Genomic DNA, 12,480 nt, shown 5'->3' on the forward strand with positions numbered 1-12,480 from the left:
TAACATATAATTATTGTAAAAAAAATCATCAAGACAATAAAAGATACACAATGCAGGGTAGGTGTAGAAGTAACGATAAAGCAATACAGGACGGCAACACTTCAATGGTCTTACGTTTGCCTCTACAATCTTATAAGTGGAAATATAAATTTATCAGAATCATTTATTCCAAGATAGACGTCACTCCATGCACCAAAATGTCAGGCCTACGACATTGAATGTTTCTAGGTGGATACAGAGAAAATAGTCTAAGTTTAATGTCTACATTCATGAGTTTCTATTTTCTATAGGGTGTGTGTGAGAACACTTTAGGTTTTTGACTTTTTTAAATTAAATTGTGTTTTTGTAATGTTTATGTGTCCACTGCAGTTCTTTTATACTCATAACATCTAGGGTAACATCACATAGGATCCCTTTTATATTCTGATGTTTTTTGCATACTTTGGCTATAGAGCAGTGTATGGTGTTTTTGCTTGACATGATGTTGTTTACATGTATACACATTTTGGGACTGTACAACCCTTTGATTGCTTTTTATTTACATTTTTTTCATTTAAATTTCTTAACAAAATGTAGAAAATGTGGTGTTTAAGACATTTGGCAACCATTTTCGTTACAGGGTTCACCGTCGGAATAACCGTTTTTATATATTGATAGATCGATCCTTTTGGGATGCGAAGATACTAGCATGTTTATGATTTTTAACAATTTTTAGACACCCTTTATTTTAACTCTAGGGGGTCTAGTCTATCCTACCCTATATAGTCATCCTACAGTATAACACAGTATACAGCATTTTTGCACATAATTTGTTGCCACCAGCACATGATAACAAATCTTCAGAAATGACAATGCCAATGGATCGACGCTCCCCAATGACGCCACGAGAATTGACAATCGCAGATGCCCCCTCCCCCACACAGATCAAGCTATGGCTGATGCTGTTGACCTCAGATGGTTGCTGTGTGAACTTGCAGATTTAGATCTATATTTTATGCTTTTGTAATTTTCACATGTCCCCTGCTGTTCTTGCATACAGATCACACATAACTGAGATCTGTAAACACACACATGTAGAGAAGTTACACACTGCATCTTCTCTGCATGCAGCTCACCGTACTGCTAAGGGTATCCCAGTGGCATCATTGATGCTTGCACTAAAGCAACCTCTGGTCCAGACTCCTAAATGCCATAGACAAAGCTCCACCTTACATCACATTAAGAATACTTTTTGCCTTTGGCATACTTGAATACTGTACATTTATCATTGCAGGCTACTATATTTTTATTTGCACATAGTATACTAAACGTGAACAAAATGGTAAATATCATTGGAAATAACCTTCAAACCTTGAGTACTAGTTGTCATGTGATATTAAGGTCAATGTAATCTGTTGAAAGCCACACAGTAAAAATATTCTTCCCTATTATTGTTCTTAAGCTGAATATGTATGCAAGTCGGAACTGCATATTTTATCATTTATAATTTTTTTGGTCTCTGTCTATTGGATTTTAAAAATGTTGGATTGTCATAAGAACCAGGATTAACAATAAATCTTAATTGCAAATACCTTTTCTTTAAGAGCGGTTTATTGTAGCCTATTAATAATATTAATTTTAGTAGATGCCTAAAAATTTAACATGACTTATTTTATGCTTACTGCACATACATACATACACACATTTATAAAAAACACAAGATAAAATAACCTACTTCGGCGTTGAACCTCTTGGCCATTGACCGTCTTGGTTTCTTTGTTCGATCACCAGCATCTGTGCAAAAAATAGAGCAATCTTAAAAGCAAGTACAGTTATCCCTTGAAAATAACTGAATTGCCCTAGAAGCACCAAGACTGGTAAATGTACATGTAACACAGATCTTACTGGGGACAGTAAATGCTGCAAAATGTGGCTACCAGTATGAAAACAGGATAGTATGGACAGCATACGGCTGTTTTCATATATTCCTGTGAAAAAAGGCCTGAGGGTGAGTTTAAACTGTGTTTATGGATCAAATTTTGTGGTGGTCTACTATCTCAGATCCAAACTCCCCCCCCCCCCCTTCCTCTCTTTGGTCCCCAGGGAAAGAAGTTGTGGTTTATCGTACAATTGTCCACACTAATAAGCCTCAAATAACTAGAGGGGAGCTAGGGGTTTCTGTTACATTCTCCGTTTCAGAAGAAAAAAAAAACAAAATAAAAAAACTGGAAAGCTGATTGGATTCGTCAAACTATAGTGACCGCACACTTGATAGAGGGCTGGTGCTCAATGTAGGATTCTCAATCCACGTCCACACCGGCACATGGCAAACACCGGATTTTGATTTTCTCAAATGATTTTTATTCCAGTGATTATATCACATAGCAAAGCCTTCACCATAATGTATGCAATACAAGAGTAATTTTTCACAGATCATAAATATTTAATATGACGTTTCAGTCATCTCGACCTTTGTCAAGTAGGATCTGACATAAGGAGCATGTCATGCGGAGACATGGTGAGGCCAAAGGTCGAGATGACCAAAACGTTGTGTTAAATATTTATGATCTGTAAAAAATTACTCTTGTATTTCATTTGAAAAAATCAAAATCCGGTGTGTGCCATGTTCTCCATATGGAGCTGATTGGATTGTTTTACGTTCACCTCCCATACCCCAAAATTTGCAAGGAAGGATTTTTTTTTTTATTGCTTTGAGTGTACACCAGAATTCACAGACAGCACAGGGATATGATATATTAAATTTAAATAACATCTCAAAATCACAACTCATTTCAGGGTAACAACCCCTTTCTTAAGTGTACAAGACTAGTTCCTGTGTATAGGTGAGAGGAACCCAGTGGTATATCCCATCATATCATATACCACTCCATACGCTATAGTGAAACTGACAAACTCACATGTAAACAAAGCCTAAGATGCTAACAATTTCTTTCTCTTTTATTGGCAACATATTAGTTTCTTTTACAGTGGATACAGAAAGTATTCAGACACCTTTACATTTTTCACTCTTTGTTTCATTGCAGCCAGTGGGCAAGAGCACTCTTTTTTTTGCTCATTAATGTACACTCAATGTGCACAACATCTTAACAGAAAAATATTTTTGTTAATTTAGTAAACATGAAAAACTGAAATATCACTTGGTCATAAGTACTGTACTCAGAACTTTTGCTCCGTACTGAGTAGAAGCACCTTTTGAGCTAGTACAGCCATGAGTCTTGTTGGGTATGATGCAACAAGGTTTTCACACCTGGATTTGGGGATCCCCTTTTTTTTGCAACCCCTGCCATAAAGCCATGACTGGTGTAGGGCTGCAGCGATAGTTGACAATCTCCCTATTTCATCTCTGGAGCTCAAGCACAATGATCTTGGGGTTCTTCATCTCTCTGACTAAGGCTCTTCTCCTACAACTGCTTAGTTTGGCTGGACTGCCAGGTTGAGGAAGAGTTGTGGTTGTCCCAAACTTCTTCGATTTAAAGGGAACCTACCACCCCGATTCTACCTATAAAGGTAGAAGGGGTGGTAGGTGGATGGATGGGACGTGAGGATAGCCCTTTTTTGGGCTAATCCTCACGTCCCGGGTGTCTTTTACAAAACTTTATTACATATATATGCAAATTCTTTTATGCGGCTACTGGGGCGTGGAGTAGCCGGACATTAGGCTACTAGTCGCGGCTACTCCAAGCCCCAGTAGCCACGTTACTCCGCCTACCAGATAATCTTCGGGTGCCCTTTAAAGGACATTTCCCACCAGGATCAAGGATTGTAAACCAAGCACATTAACATACTGTTATGGCCCACTCTGGCAGCATCTGCTCTTCTCTTTTTCACCCATGTTTTCTTTTTATAAAAAAGGCTTTAAAAATTAAGCAAATTAAGCCTGAGGGGCTCTGGGCTACATAGATGTTAATGGAGCCTTGAGCCTCTCAGGTACATTTGAATAATTTTGGAAGCCTTTTTTTCTTAAAATCTTTTGTAACATTGGCCAGATCGATGCCTAAATCAATTGTATATCTGTATTATCCTTGGGCAGTTTCTTAGACCATAGATCCTTGTGTGCTCTGACATACACTGTGAGGTCTTATATAGACAGGAGTGTGCCTTTCCTAATCAAGTCCAATCAGTTTAATTAAAAACAGCTGCACTGCACTCAATGAGTAGAACCATCTCAAAGAGGATCAAAAGGAAATAGACAGTATGTGTGCTAAATATGACTGTTACAGCAAAGGATCTGACTACTTATGACCATGTGATATTTCAGTTTTTCTTGTTTAATCAATTAGCAAAAATACTGTTTATTATCAAGATTGGGTGCAGAGTGAAAAATTTTAAATGGGTCTGAATACTTTCTGTACCCACTATCAAAAATACATGTCAGGATCTTACCTGTCCTTGATACAAGCCAGCATCCTGTATAGTGCTTTCAGGTTTATTTAGAGGTTCAAATGTATTGCTCATATATTTGTTCCACAGTCTGGTCTCTTTTTCATCCGGAATATTGAAGATTTTTCTCATCTCCTTCTCAATCATATCTAAATTCAATAAAATATGGAATCAAATATTAGCTCCAAAATAATTCTTAAGATTATCCAATTATTAGCTAGAATGGTCTGCATGAATTATTCTACAATATCTAAGCTTGCTGCACTGAAAAAGTGTACAACATTTCTTTCCAACTACAAACTTAAAATGAAAATCTGTAGACCTTCAAGGTCTCTAGTTTAAAGACTTCTCGCTGTTCACATTTGTAAGAAAAAAAAGGATAACAGAGCGGCGCTTTAAAGGAAACCTACCACTTGACCCCGGCCGAAATGACCTCCTCACACCACCCTCTGGGCTCTTTACCACTGACCACAGTACATATTTTGTTTAGAGCCAAAAAACTATAGTTTAGGCAAAAAAAAAGTATTCTATTATCTATAGAAATGTGGCTTTGGCGCTTCACTTACGTCGGTCCTGGCAATTCCGTGTACCTCCGATATTAAATTATGCACGCCCCATCTTCGTTGTGTTCCTCCTCCTTGGACCGAGAGCCGTTGACATCACTTGGCCCTTGGCACTTCTTGCGTATGTGCAGGCAGTGAATCTCGCACAGCTGCACTGTGTCGCGGCCGGCTGCGCAAGATTCAGTGACTGCGCATGTGCAAGAAGTGCCAAGAGCCGAGTGACATCACCGGTTCTCGGTCCAAGGAGGAGGAACACAACAAAGATGGGGAGTGTATGATTAAATATCGGAGGTGCGTGGAATTGCCAGGTGACGTAAGTGAAGGTGGTGGTGTGAGGAGGTCATTTCGGCTGGGATCAAGTGGTAGGTTTCCTTTAAGACTCACTCAGAGTTCCAACATTGGATACGAATGTTTTATTGGATGATAGAAGTAGCGACACTTTCAGCTCCGGACTGGAGCTTTCATCAGCCTGATGAAAGCACTGGTCCGGAGCTGAAACACGTGGCTACTTTTATTATCCAATAAACATTCACATCCGAAGTTGAACCTCTGAGTGATTCTTAAAGCGCTGCTCCGTTATCCTCTTCGGGTTACACCGTTCCGGGATCATGATCCCTAGCAGAATGTGGTTACTGAGGATCAGCTGCCGCAATCCCACATTTTTTAAAGCTTTTGTGTCATTTTAATCCAGGTGAGAGTCCTGAATTATATACTGATTATATATCATCTGCATCTACTGTATTACATGACGGCTGCACTTTGTTCTGTCTGTGTTGCATTTTCGCTATATTTTTGGGGTGCTTTGGTCTCCTTCCTAGCCCCCTATCGCAGGCTTTTTTTTTTTTTTTTTTACAAAGTAACTGATCAATAAATTCTGTATTACATCAGCATCTAAAATGTTATCTATATTACCGGTATTTATCTTGCATGGTGAATGTCATAAAAAAAAAAAAGAAAAATAAGTGCTTTCCTTTATAACCCTGATGTGAAACAGGAATACAGTTGTGTCTACCCCATAAAGCGAGCCCTATACTGACAGAACACTATTTGTCTCAGTATGCAGCTGCACAATTACTTAGAAAATGTAGTCACAAAATAATACATATATTATATATTTTATCAGTAGTAATCCCAACAGAATAAAAAAAATAGAATTAAGGGGGTGATCCAGAAAAAAAAAAAGAAAAAATAGAGTGTTCAACGCTGAATTCTGTCAACAGCTTAGGAGGTTTTCTTTTTCCCAGTTTCTCCAGATTGCAAATAACTGTGCCCGTTCCTAGGACCCCCAAGGGTTGCATTTGCACTTAATTTCCCTTCTCTAGAGTGAGTGTGTTATTTGATCATGTGAGCATGGTTAGATTCAAGCAGTTGTCCAGAGAAAATTCTGCCCCCTAGTTACTGAAAGCTTTCAAATTGTGTATGCAGTGACTGGAGGCTGGATCTCCGTGGCTCTACAGTTGGAATCCAGTCCACAGTCACAAGATGTAGGATACACAGGAGCGGAAGCTCTTACAACCAAGAGTCAGTGCACCATTACATTTAAATGGAAATGCAATGGGGTCAAAATGTATCAGTGAATACACTGCTTCTATTGCATATTCTCTGGATAACCCCTTTGTATGAATAAGATCTATTACATTTTTTACTTTTTTTTATTCCTTCCCAAAAAATTTATACATTAAACGTGCCCCAAAAATTTGCTATAAAAAAATACATTGCATTCTGCAAAAAAAAAAAAAAATAATAAATAAAAAAATCAGACCTTCATAAGGCTTAGTTAATGAAAATGCCAATAATTGCTGTGTTTTTGTTATTCCTTTCCTGGACATAAGTGTCAAATCTACAGGAACATGCTCTACGTTTGAGACCTGTGTAAATAATAGGGGTTACCAAATCACTTGTGGCCACTGTGGATGAAGAGTTGGCCACATAGTAACCTATTATGTCAAAAGGTCCCTTATAATGCACTATATCAGTGTTATATATACACTATATCTAGTATCTGGAAATTACAACTCTCAGGCTACACTCACACTGCCGTATGGGGGACGTATATACGCCCCCATAGACAGCAATGGACTCACGGCGTCCTAAGGGAGCGGTACGGTGCAAAACCGGACCCCGTGAAACAATAGGACATGTCCTTTCTTTTCACGGCATTCAGTGCCGTGCGCCATATATTCCTATGGAGAGGGGCGGGTGTGAGCAGCGCTCACCTCCTCCTCTCCCCACGCGCTGCCGTATGCCCGCCGTGCTACGATACGGTGGGCAACGGCTGTGTGAATCCAGCCTCAGTAGCCAAGACTTGAGGAGAGTTAAAGTTTTGCAACCACTGGAGAGCCAAGGGGTACGGATTAAAAAGTATAAAACAAACTATCCATTACAGTCAGGCAAAACATGCAATAAAATATGCCATACCTATTGTGTCAGCTTTACTAAATCTTCTTGTTACCACATTGTTCATATTGCCATTCTCGCACAGTTTTAATTCTGTTAGGTAAACTTCGACTTTGCAGTGCTTTACAAACATACCCTGTTCAACAACCTGGAAATGTAAAGCCACAGCAAATGACAGAATGGGGAAACAAAACAAACAAAAGTTGTAGCAACTGCAAGTTGAGAAGCACTAAAGGGAAAATAAAAGTCTCATAGGTTATAGTTGTTTTCAGCTAGGTTAATATAGAATGAAAACTACGCACAGATGAGGGACTTACACAATAAACTCAGCCGCCCCAATCCTTTTGCTGATCCGGTTTGGATGCTGCCTGGGTCTCTGCTGGTGTCTACTTTTTGGTTTCTCTCCTCACATGCCTGCTCAGCCAAGCAATGGCGGCACCAGTCTCCCGCCGCTATCCGTGTTTGGCTACGCAGGCGTTTCCGAACATTTCCTGTATGTATTGAGTCACTGGGAAGTAAAGACCAGTGGAGACCAGGACAGTGTCAGGACCAGGCCAGATTGGTTTTACGACTTTTTCTTTTGACATTTGTACTAGTGACTGGCAGCCATTTCCTGCGCTAAGACAAATAGCAGCCAATCACTAAGTAGGATGAACTCCAGCTCGGATGTAATGTTACAATAGTCCAGTACTGTACTCTAATAATAATTCTTAATTTATATTGCGAACACATTACGCAGCGCTACACAGAGCTTGCCAAACCAGTCCCTGTCCCCAATGGGCTCACAATGTAATCAACCTACAAGTATGTTTTGTAGTGTGGGAGGAAACCGGAGGGAACCCATGCAAACACGTGGAGAACATACAAACTCTTTGCAGTTGTTTACCTGGATGGGAATTGAACCCAGGACCCCAACACCGCAAGGCTGTAGTGCTAACCACTGAGCCACCGTGCTGCCATAAGCAGACAATCAGAGCCTGCAATGATACAGGTATTTCAATAGGAAAATGAATCTTTTCCCAAAAAGCCAAATCATAACAGCTCTCTAACATCACTGCATTTACAATGCGATGGATTTCCTATAAAGTGCATTTGCCATCATACTATGGTCCATTGGGTTTTGGTTTTAAAATACATCATTTACCAAATAAAATAGAGCAGTAGATTAACAAAATTTGTCAAAGATAAACGCAGAGGTCAACAAAGTTTCAACCAAATAACTGACTCCATTGGTTCTTATGATAATGTTAAACATAGTTCAGTGCACACTGAAAAAGCCCCGCTCAAACATAAGGAACATCAGCAAAGAAAAGTAGTAACTTGGATTCAACACTTTGATGTCACATATTTTTTTAAACAAATGGTTTGTAACCATTCTACCATTACAGAAATATCTCTAAGGCTGCTTTCACAGGGGACCGGGACATAGTATACGTTCGGCTGGAGAGGTAGACGGGCGACCGCTCCTCACCCATCTCCCCTACATAGCCAGACGTGCTGCTGGGCCGGACATATGGCAATATATAGCCCGTATTGTACTGTAGATGCTAGATGAAGCTATACAATACCACCCGAGTATCCTTGCAGTATATTGTACTGTTACTGTACATCCCACATGCATCTATCCACTACTATCTGTGTTTCCTTGTAGTAGTTACTATTCACCCTAACTCTATCCAATACCAACACAAACAGAAGACTGAATTAACACACATTTGCACAGTATCCTTATTCTTCCTGTAATAAATGAATGGCTCTATGTAAATTTTCTAAGATAATAAGCATTTGTAATGCAAAGGGTGCCTCGGACAAAGTATGGGCGATTTCTGTGCCCCGAAAAGTTACTCCACTTGTTTTGTCTGTGGCCATTTTCTCCATTACAGTAACTAAGCTACATCTTCAAAGTAAGTAAGTCTAGTGTCATGTAGGTCAACTGCGAGTTATCAGTATCTCTTTGTTATTCAAATTGTGTTTACAATGTCTATATGCATAATTTATGTGCTATATATCTTCTTAAAGCAGAGCTGTCATTATACTATGCAGAACTGTCATCATACTATTACTTATTTAGAAGCATCATAATATATATGAAATGGTCCACACTATTGGACCATAAGGCTCAAAAAGACATTCATCTAGATATATTTATGTTGTCTACTATGTATCTATCACTGCTGGTGTGGGTGGTGAAGAGAAGATGAGGAACGTTCATACATAAAGGCATGTGACTATTAGTACACTGTATTCTTTGGTGGGCTTCATTAGCCTTAATGTACAAATGTATCTGTACCAGATCACGACCAGAAGCAGGGCAGATGCATAATGGAATCTTGGCCCCGTCTCTCTAACGGCAGCCATCCAAAGAAGGAGGGCACTGCCAAGAGAGGGCAAAAGCAAGATAAGACATTGCTGCAATAATTGCAGAATGTGCCACTACGAAATCAATGGCAAACAATAGTAAATAATAACAATAAAGCGCTCCACACCACTACTGTTTTATTGGACTGTAGCCATATTCAGCTGCTGTGAACATACAAGTAAAAAAATAAAAAAATAAAAACATTGTTTCATGCTTAGAACATGAACAACACACATTAGTAACAGTTTTTGAATCAATAAAAAGTAACTCTGAAGAGGTTATGTCCTAAGGCTGGCTGCATATTGTAGGAACAAACCCATATGTTGGTCCGATCCCAAGATGTAAAAATATGATGGAAGGACTCCCTGTCCCTTGGGCAAACTGCAGCACTAGGACTGTAAAACTTCTTATCGAGCCAGTGCTGTGAATCTCAACATGCTAGTTGTGTAAATTGTGGCCCTAACATTCAGTTTGGCCCAGCAGTCTATGAGTACTGTATTGGAGATGGGGAAAGCCATGGCTATACGCATCTTATTGTTAAGAGAGTAAAAAGATCTAGGGTCTTAAAATAAATTATTCAAAGAAGAAAAAAAAACCCCACAATCTTAGTTACTCACTGCGGTGAATTCAGGACACACTTGACAGGTAACAGCTACAGGTGAGCAGCCTCAGGCCTGATCAGTCTGTCCGTAGCCGTTGCCGTCCGGTATGTCGCACGGCGAGGAGTAAATAAGATTGCATAGACAGTTAGACAGAGCTCAATCATCTTTCTTTGGAGGTTTTACAAGTATAATCACTTTCAGATTGTGCTCCTTCAGTTGTGTGAGGAAAGCAGTTTTAAAATGACCCTCATAACATACAGAATATGAGAAACTGAAAGATATAAAGAATCAATAAAATCAATAAAATTCTGTGACCTGGGAAGCGTCAGCAGGTCCCCTTACACATCAGGTGGTCTGTCGAACCTGTTGAAATGAATGGGTTGATCCATACACATCTAATTTATATGGCTAGTGTATGTCATACCCCTCTTCACAAGTCATAGCACAGTTAACCAGTTGTGTCAAACCGTGTTCCTAAAATTTTTGGGACTTAATAAATTTCAGTGTAATGTTATGTAAACTATAAGCATGAATGGGATACTGTACCTTGCGAGCTATGGGTTCCTGGTTCTCCATGACTGTGTACCAGCTAACAAGCTTGTTCCAGCCTTCGGTAGGCAACAGAATGTAATCAAGTTCATCAATAAGATGCTCCTTGAGAGACTGTGTGTCAGTATCTGTGAAAGAGACTGTCAGTATTTAAACATGAGAAACCAAAACCAGTAAGGAAGTATATGTAAAGTGTAACAATCACGGATATAGCAAGTCTATTACATACAATTATGGCATATGAAATGCTCACATAGAAAGTCACGTTATTAAGCATGTAGACAAATGTATTGGCCACAAGTTCTCCATCACTAAATTTAGGTATTTCATTGCGTGCTATTGCCTCTGTGTAATTTCCAGCCCCTTACCATGCAGTCTCCCTTGACAGATATTTGTAATAGAACAGCTTTTTCCAAAGTTCTTTCGGACCAGTAAGCCGACAATGCATCAAACCCACTCATTACATTTCTTCTATCCTAGTTTTTCTATAAACAACGTGAATGGCATTACAGAAAAGTAGAGAGGAGACTCAGACCTCACAGAGTGGGTATTGCCGAGGCTTCCAAACTTCCTCTGGCAGTAACATTGGGCATATTAACTGCGCCATGGGAGCTTCATGGTGTGATTTTCCAAAGCCAAGCCTTAAATTGGCAATCATTGGATAGAGTGGTATAAAGCACAATGCCATCACTGTTCAGTGGAGACCTCTTCTAGAGTCTGTCATCATGCTTCTCCATCTATGCCATCTACCTGAAGCACTGTAAAGTTTAGTGAAGGAGGGTTAATCCTATGGGGTTGATTTTCAGGGGTAGGCCAAGACCCCTTGGATCAAGTAAGTGGAAATCTTATCATTTTACAGTTTGAATTTATAATTTGATTTGATTTTGTGATTGTAGATTAGTTTTTATTCTTCTTGGCACTTAATGTAGGCACCATCATTTAGCGATGGGATTTACAGCAAACGCAGGCCAGTTGCAGACGAATGTGTTCGGCCCATGGAAAGGCTTGTGTGCAGGTCGTATCCCACGGACACAGCCGAAGTCCGGCACCATGGTGAAATACGAGGCAAGGAGACCCAGTCTGCCGGCCGAACTGCAGCAACAATTTGGATAACCATTTCCTTCCAACAGTTTGGGGAAGGCCTTTTTCTGTTCCAGCGTGAATGAAAAGCAAGGTCACTAAAGGCATGGTTGGTTGAGTTTGATGCGAAAGAACTTGACTGCCTGCGTGACCTCTACTCTATGGAACACCTTTGTAATGGAAAACATTTTAAAGAAATGTCAAACTAGACCCTCTTACCCAACATTAGTGCCTGACCTCCCAGACAACCTTCTGGATAAATCCCCACAGATGGACTCCAAATTGTGGTAAATAGCTTCTACAATAGTGAAGGCCGTTTTTACTGAAAAGGTTGGGACCAACACCATATTAACAGGGTTTTCTGGACAAAAAGGATAACATATCCTCAAAATCAGATTTGTGGGGTTACAACAACAAAGGACCCTCACACGGCAGCTGTTCTACGCAGCTGACAAAGATTTGAACAGGAGACTGCTCTGCTTTGTGTAGTGGTCAGACCCGGTTACAGCAGATCAGTTCCCATTGGTATATGTGGGAGCTACGTGTCTTG

At 39.8% G+C, this 12,480-nt stretch overlaps 1 protein-coding gene across 6 annotated transcripts in view; it reads right to left on the reverse strand.

Annotated features, from left to right (window-relative positions):
- The window catches only part of USP15 (ubiquitin specific peptidase 15), a 53,734-nt gene that overhangs the window by 28,481 nt on the left and 12,773 nt on the right, over positions 1 to 12,480 (reverse strand). For 2 of the 6 annotated variants that reach the window (XM_072146806.1, XM_072146808.1), the window contains exons 3-6: positions 10,848 to 10,990; positions 7,362 to 7,488; positions 4,384 to 4,529; positions 1,715 to 1,773 (exon numbers count right to left, since the gene is read on the reverse strand). In XM_072146806.1, the coding sequence (XP_072002907.1) occupies positions 1,715 to 1,773; positions 4,384 to 4,529; positions 7,362 to 7,488; positions 10,848 to 10,990 (475 nt within the window). Of the gene's footprint in view, positions 1 to 1,714; positions 1,774 to 4,383; positions 4,530 to 7,361; positions 7,489 to 10,316; positions 10,437 to 10,847; positions 10,991 to 12,480 lie in introns of those variants that run through there. The other 4 variants (XM_072146807.1, XM_072146809.1, XM_072146810.1 and 1 more) reach the window with 3 other exon arrangements.

This window comes from Engystomops pustulosus, chromosome 4 (genome assembly GCF_040894005.1).
Source record: "Engystomops pustulosus chromosome 4, aEngPut4.maternal, whole genome shotgun sequence".
In the NCBI taxonomy this organism is placed as follows: Eukaryota; Metazoa; Chordata; class Amphibia; order Anura; family Leptodactylidae; genus Engystomops; species Engystomops pustulosus.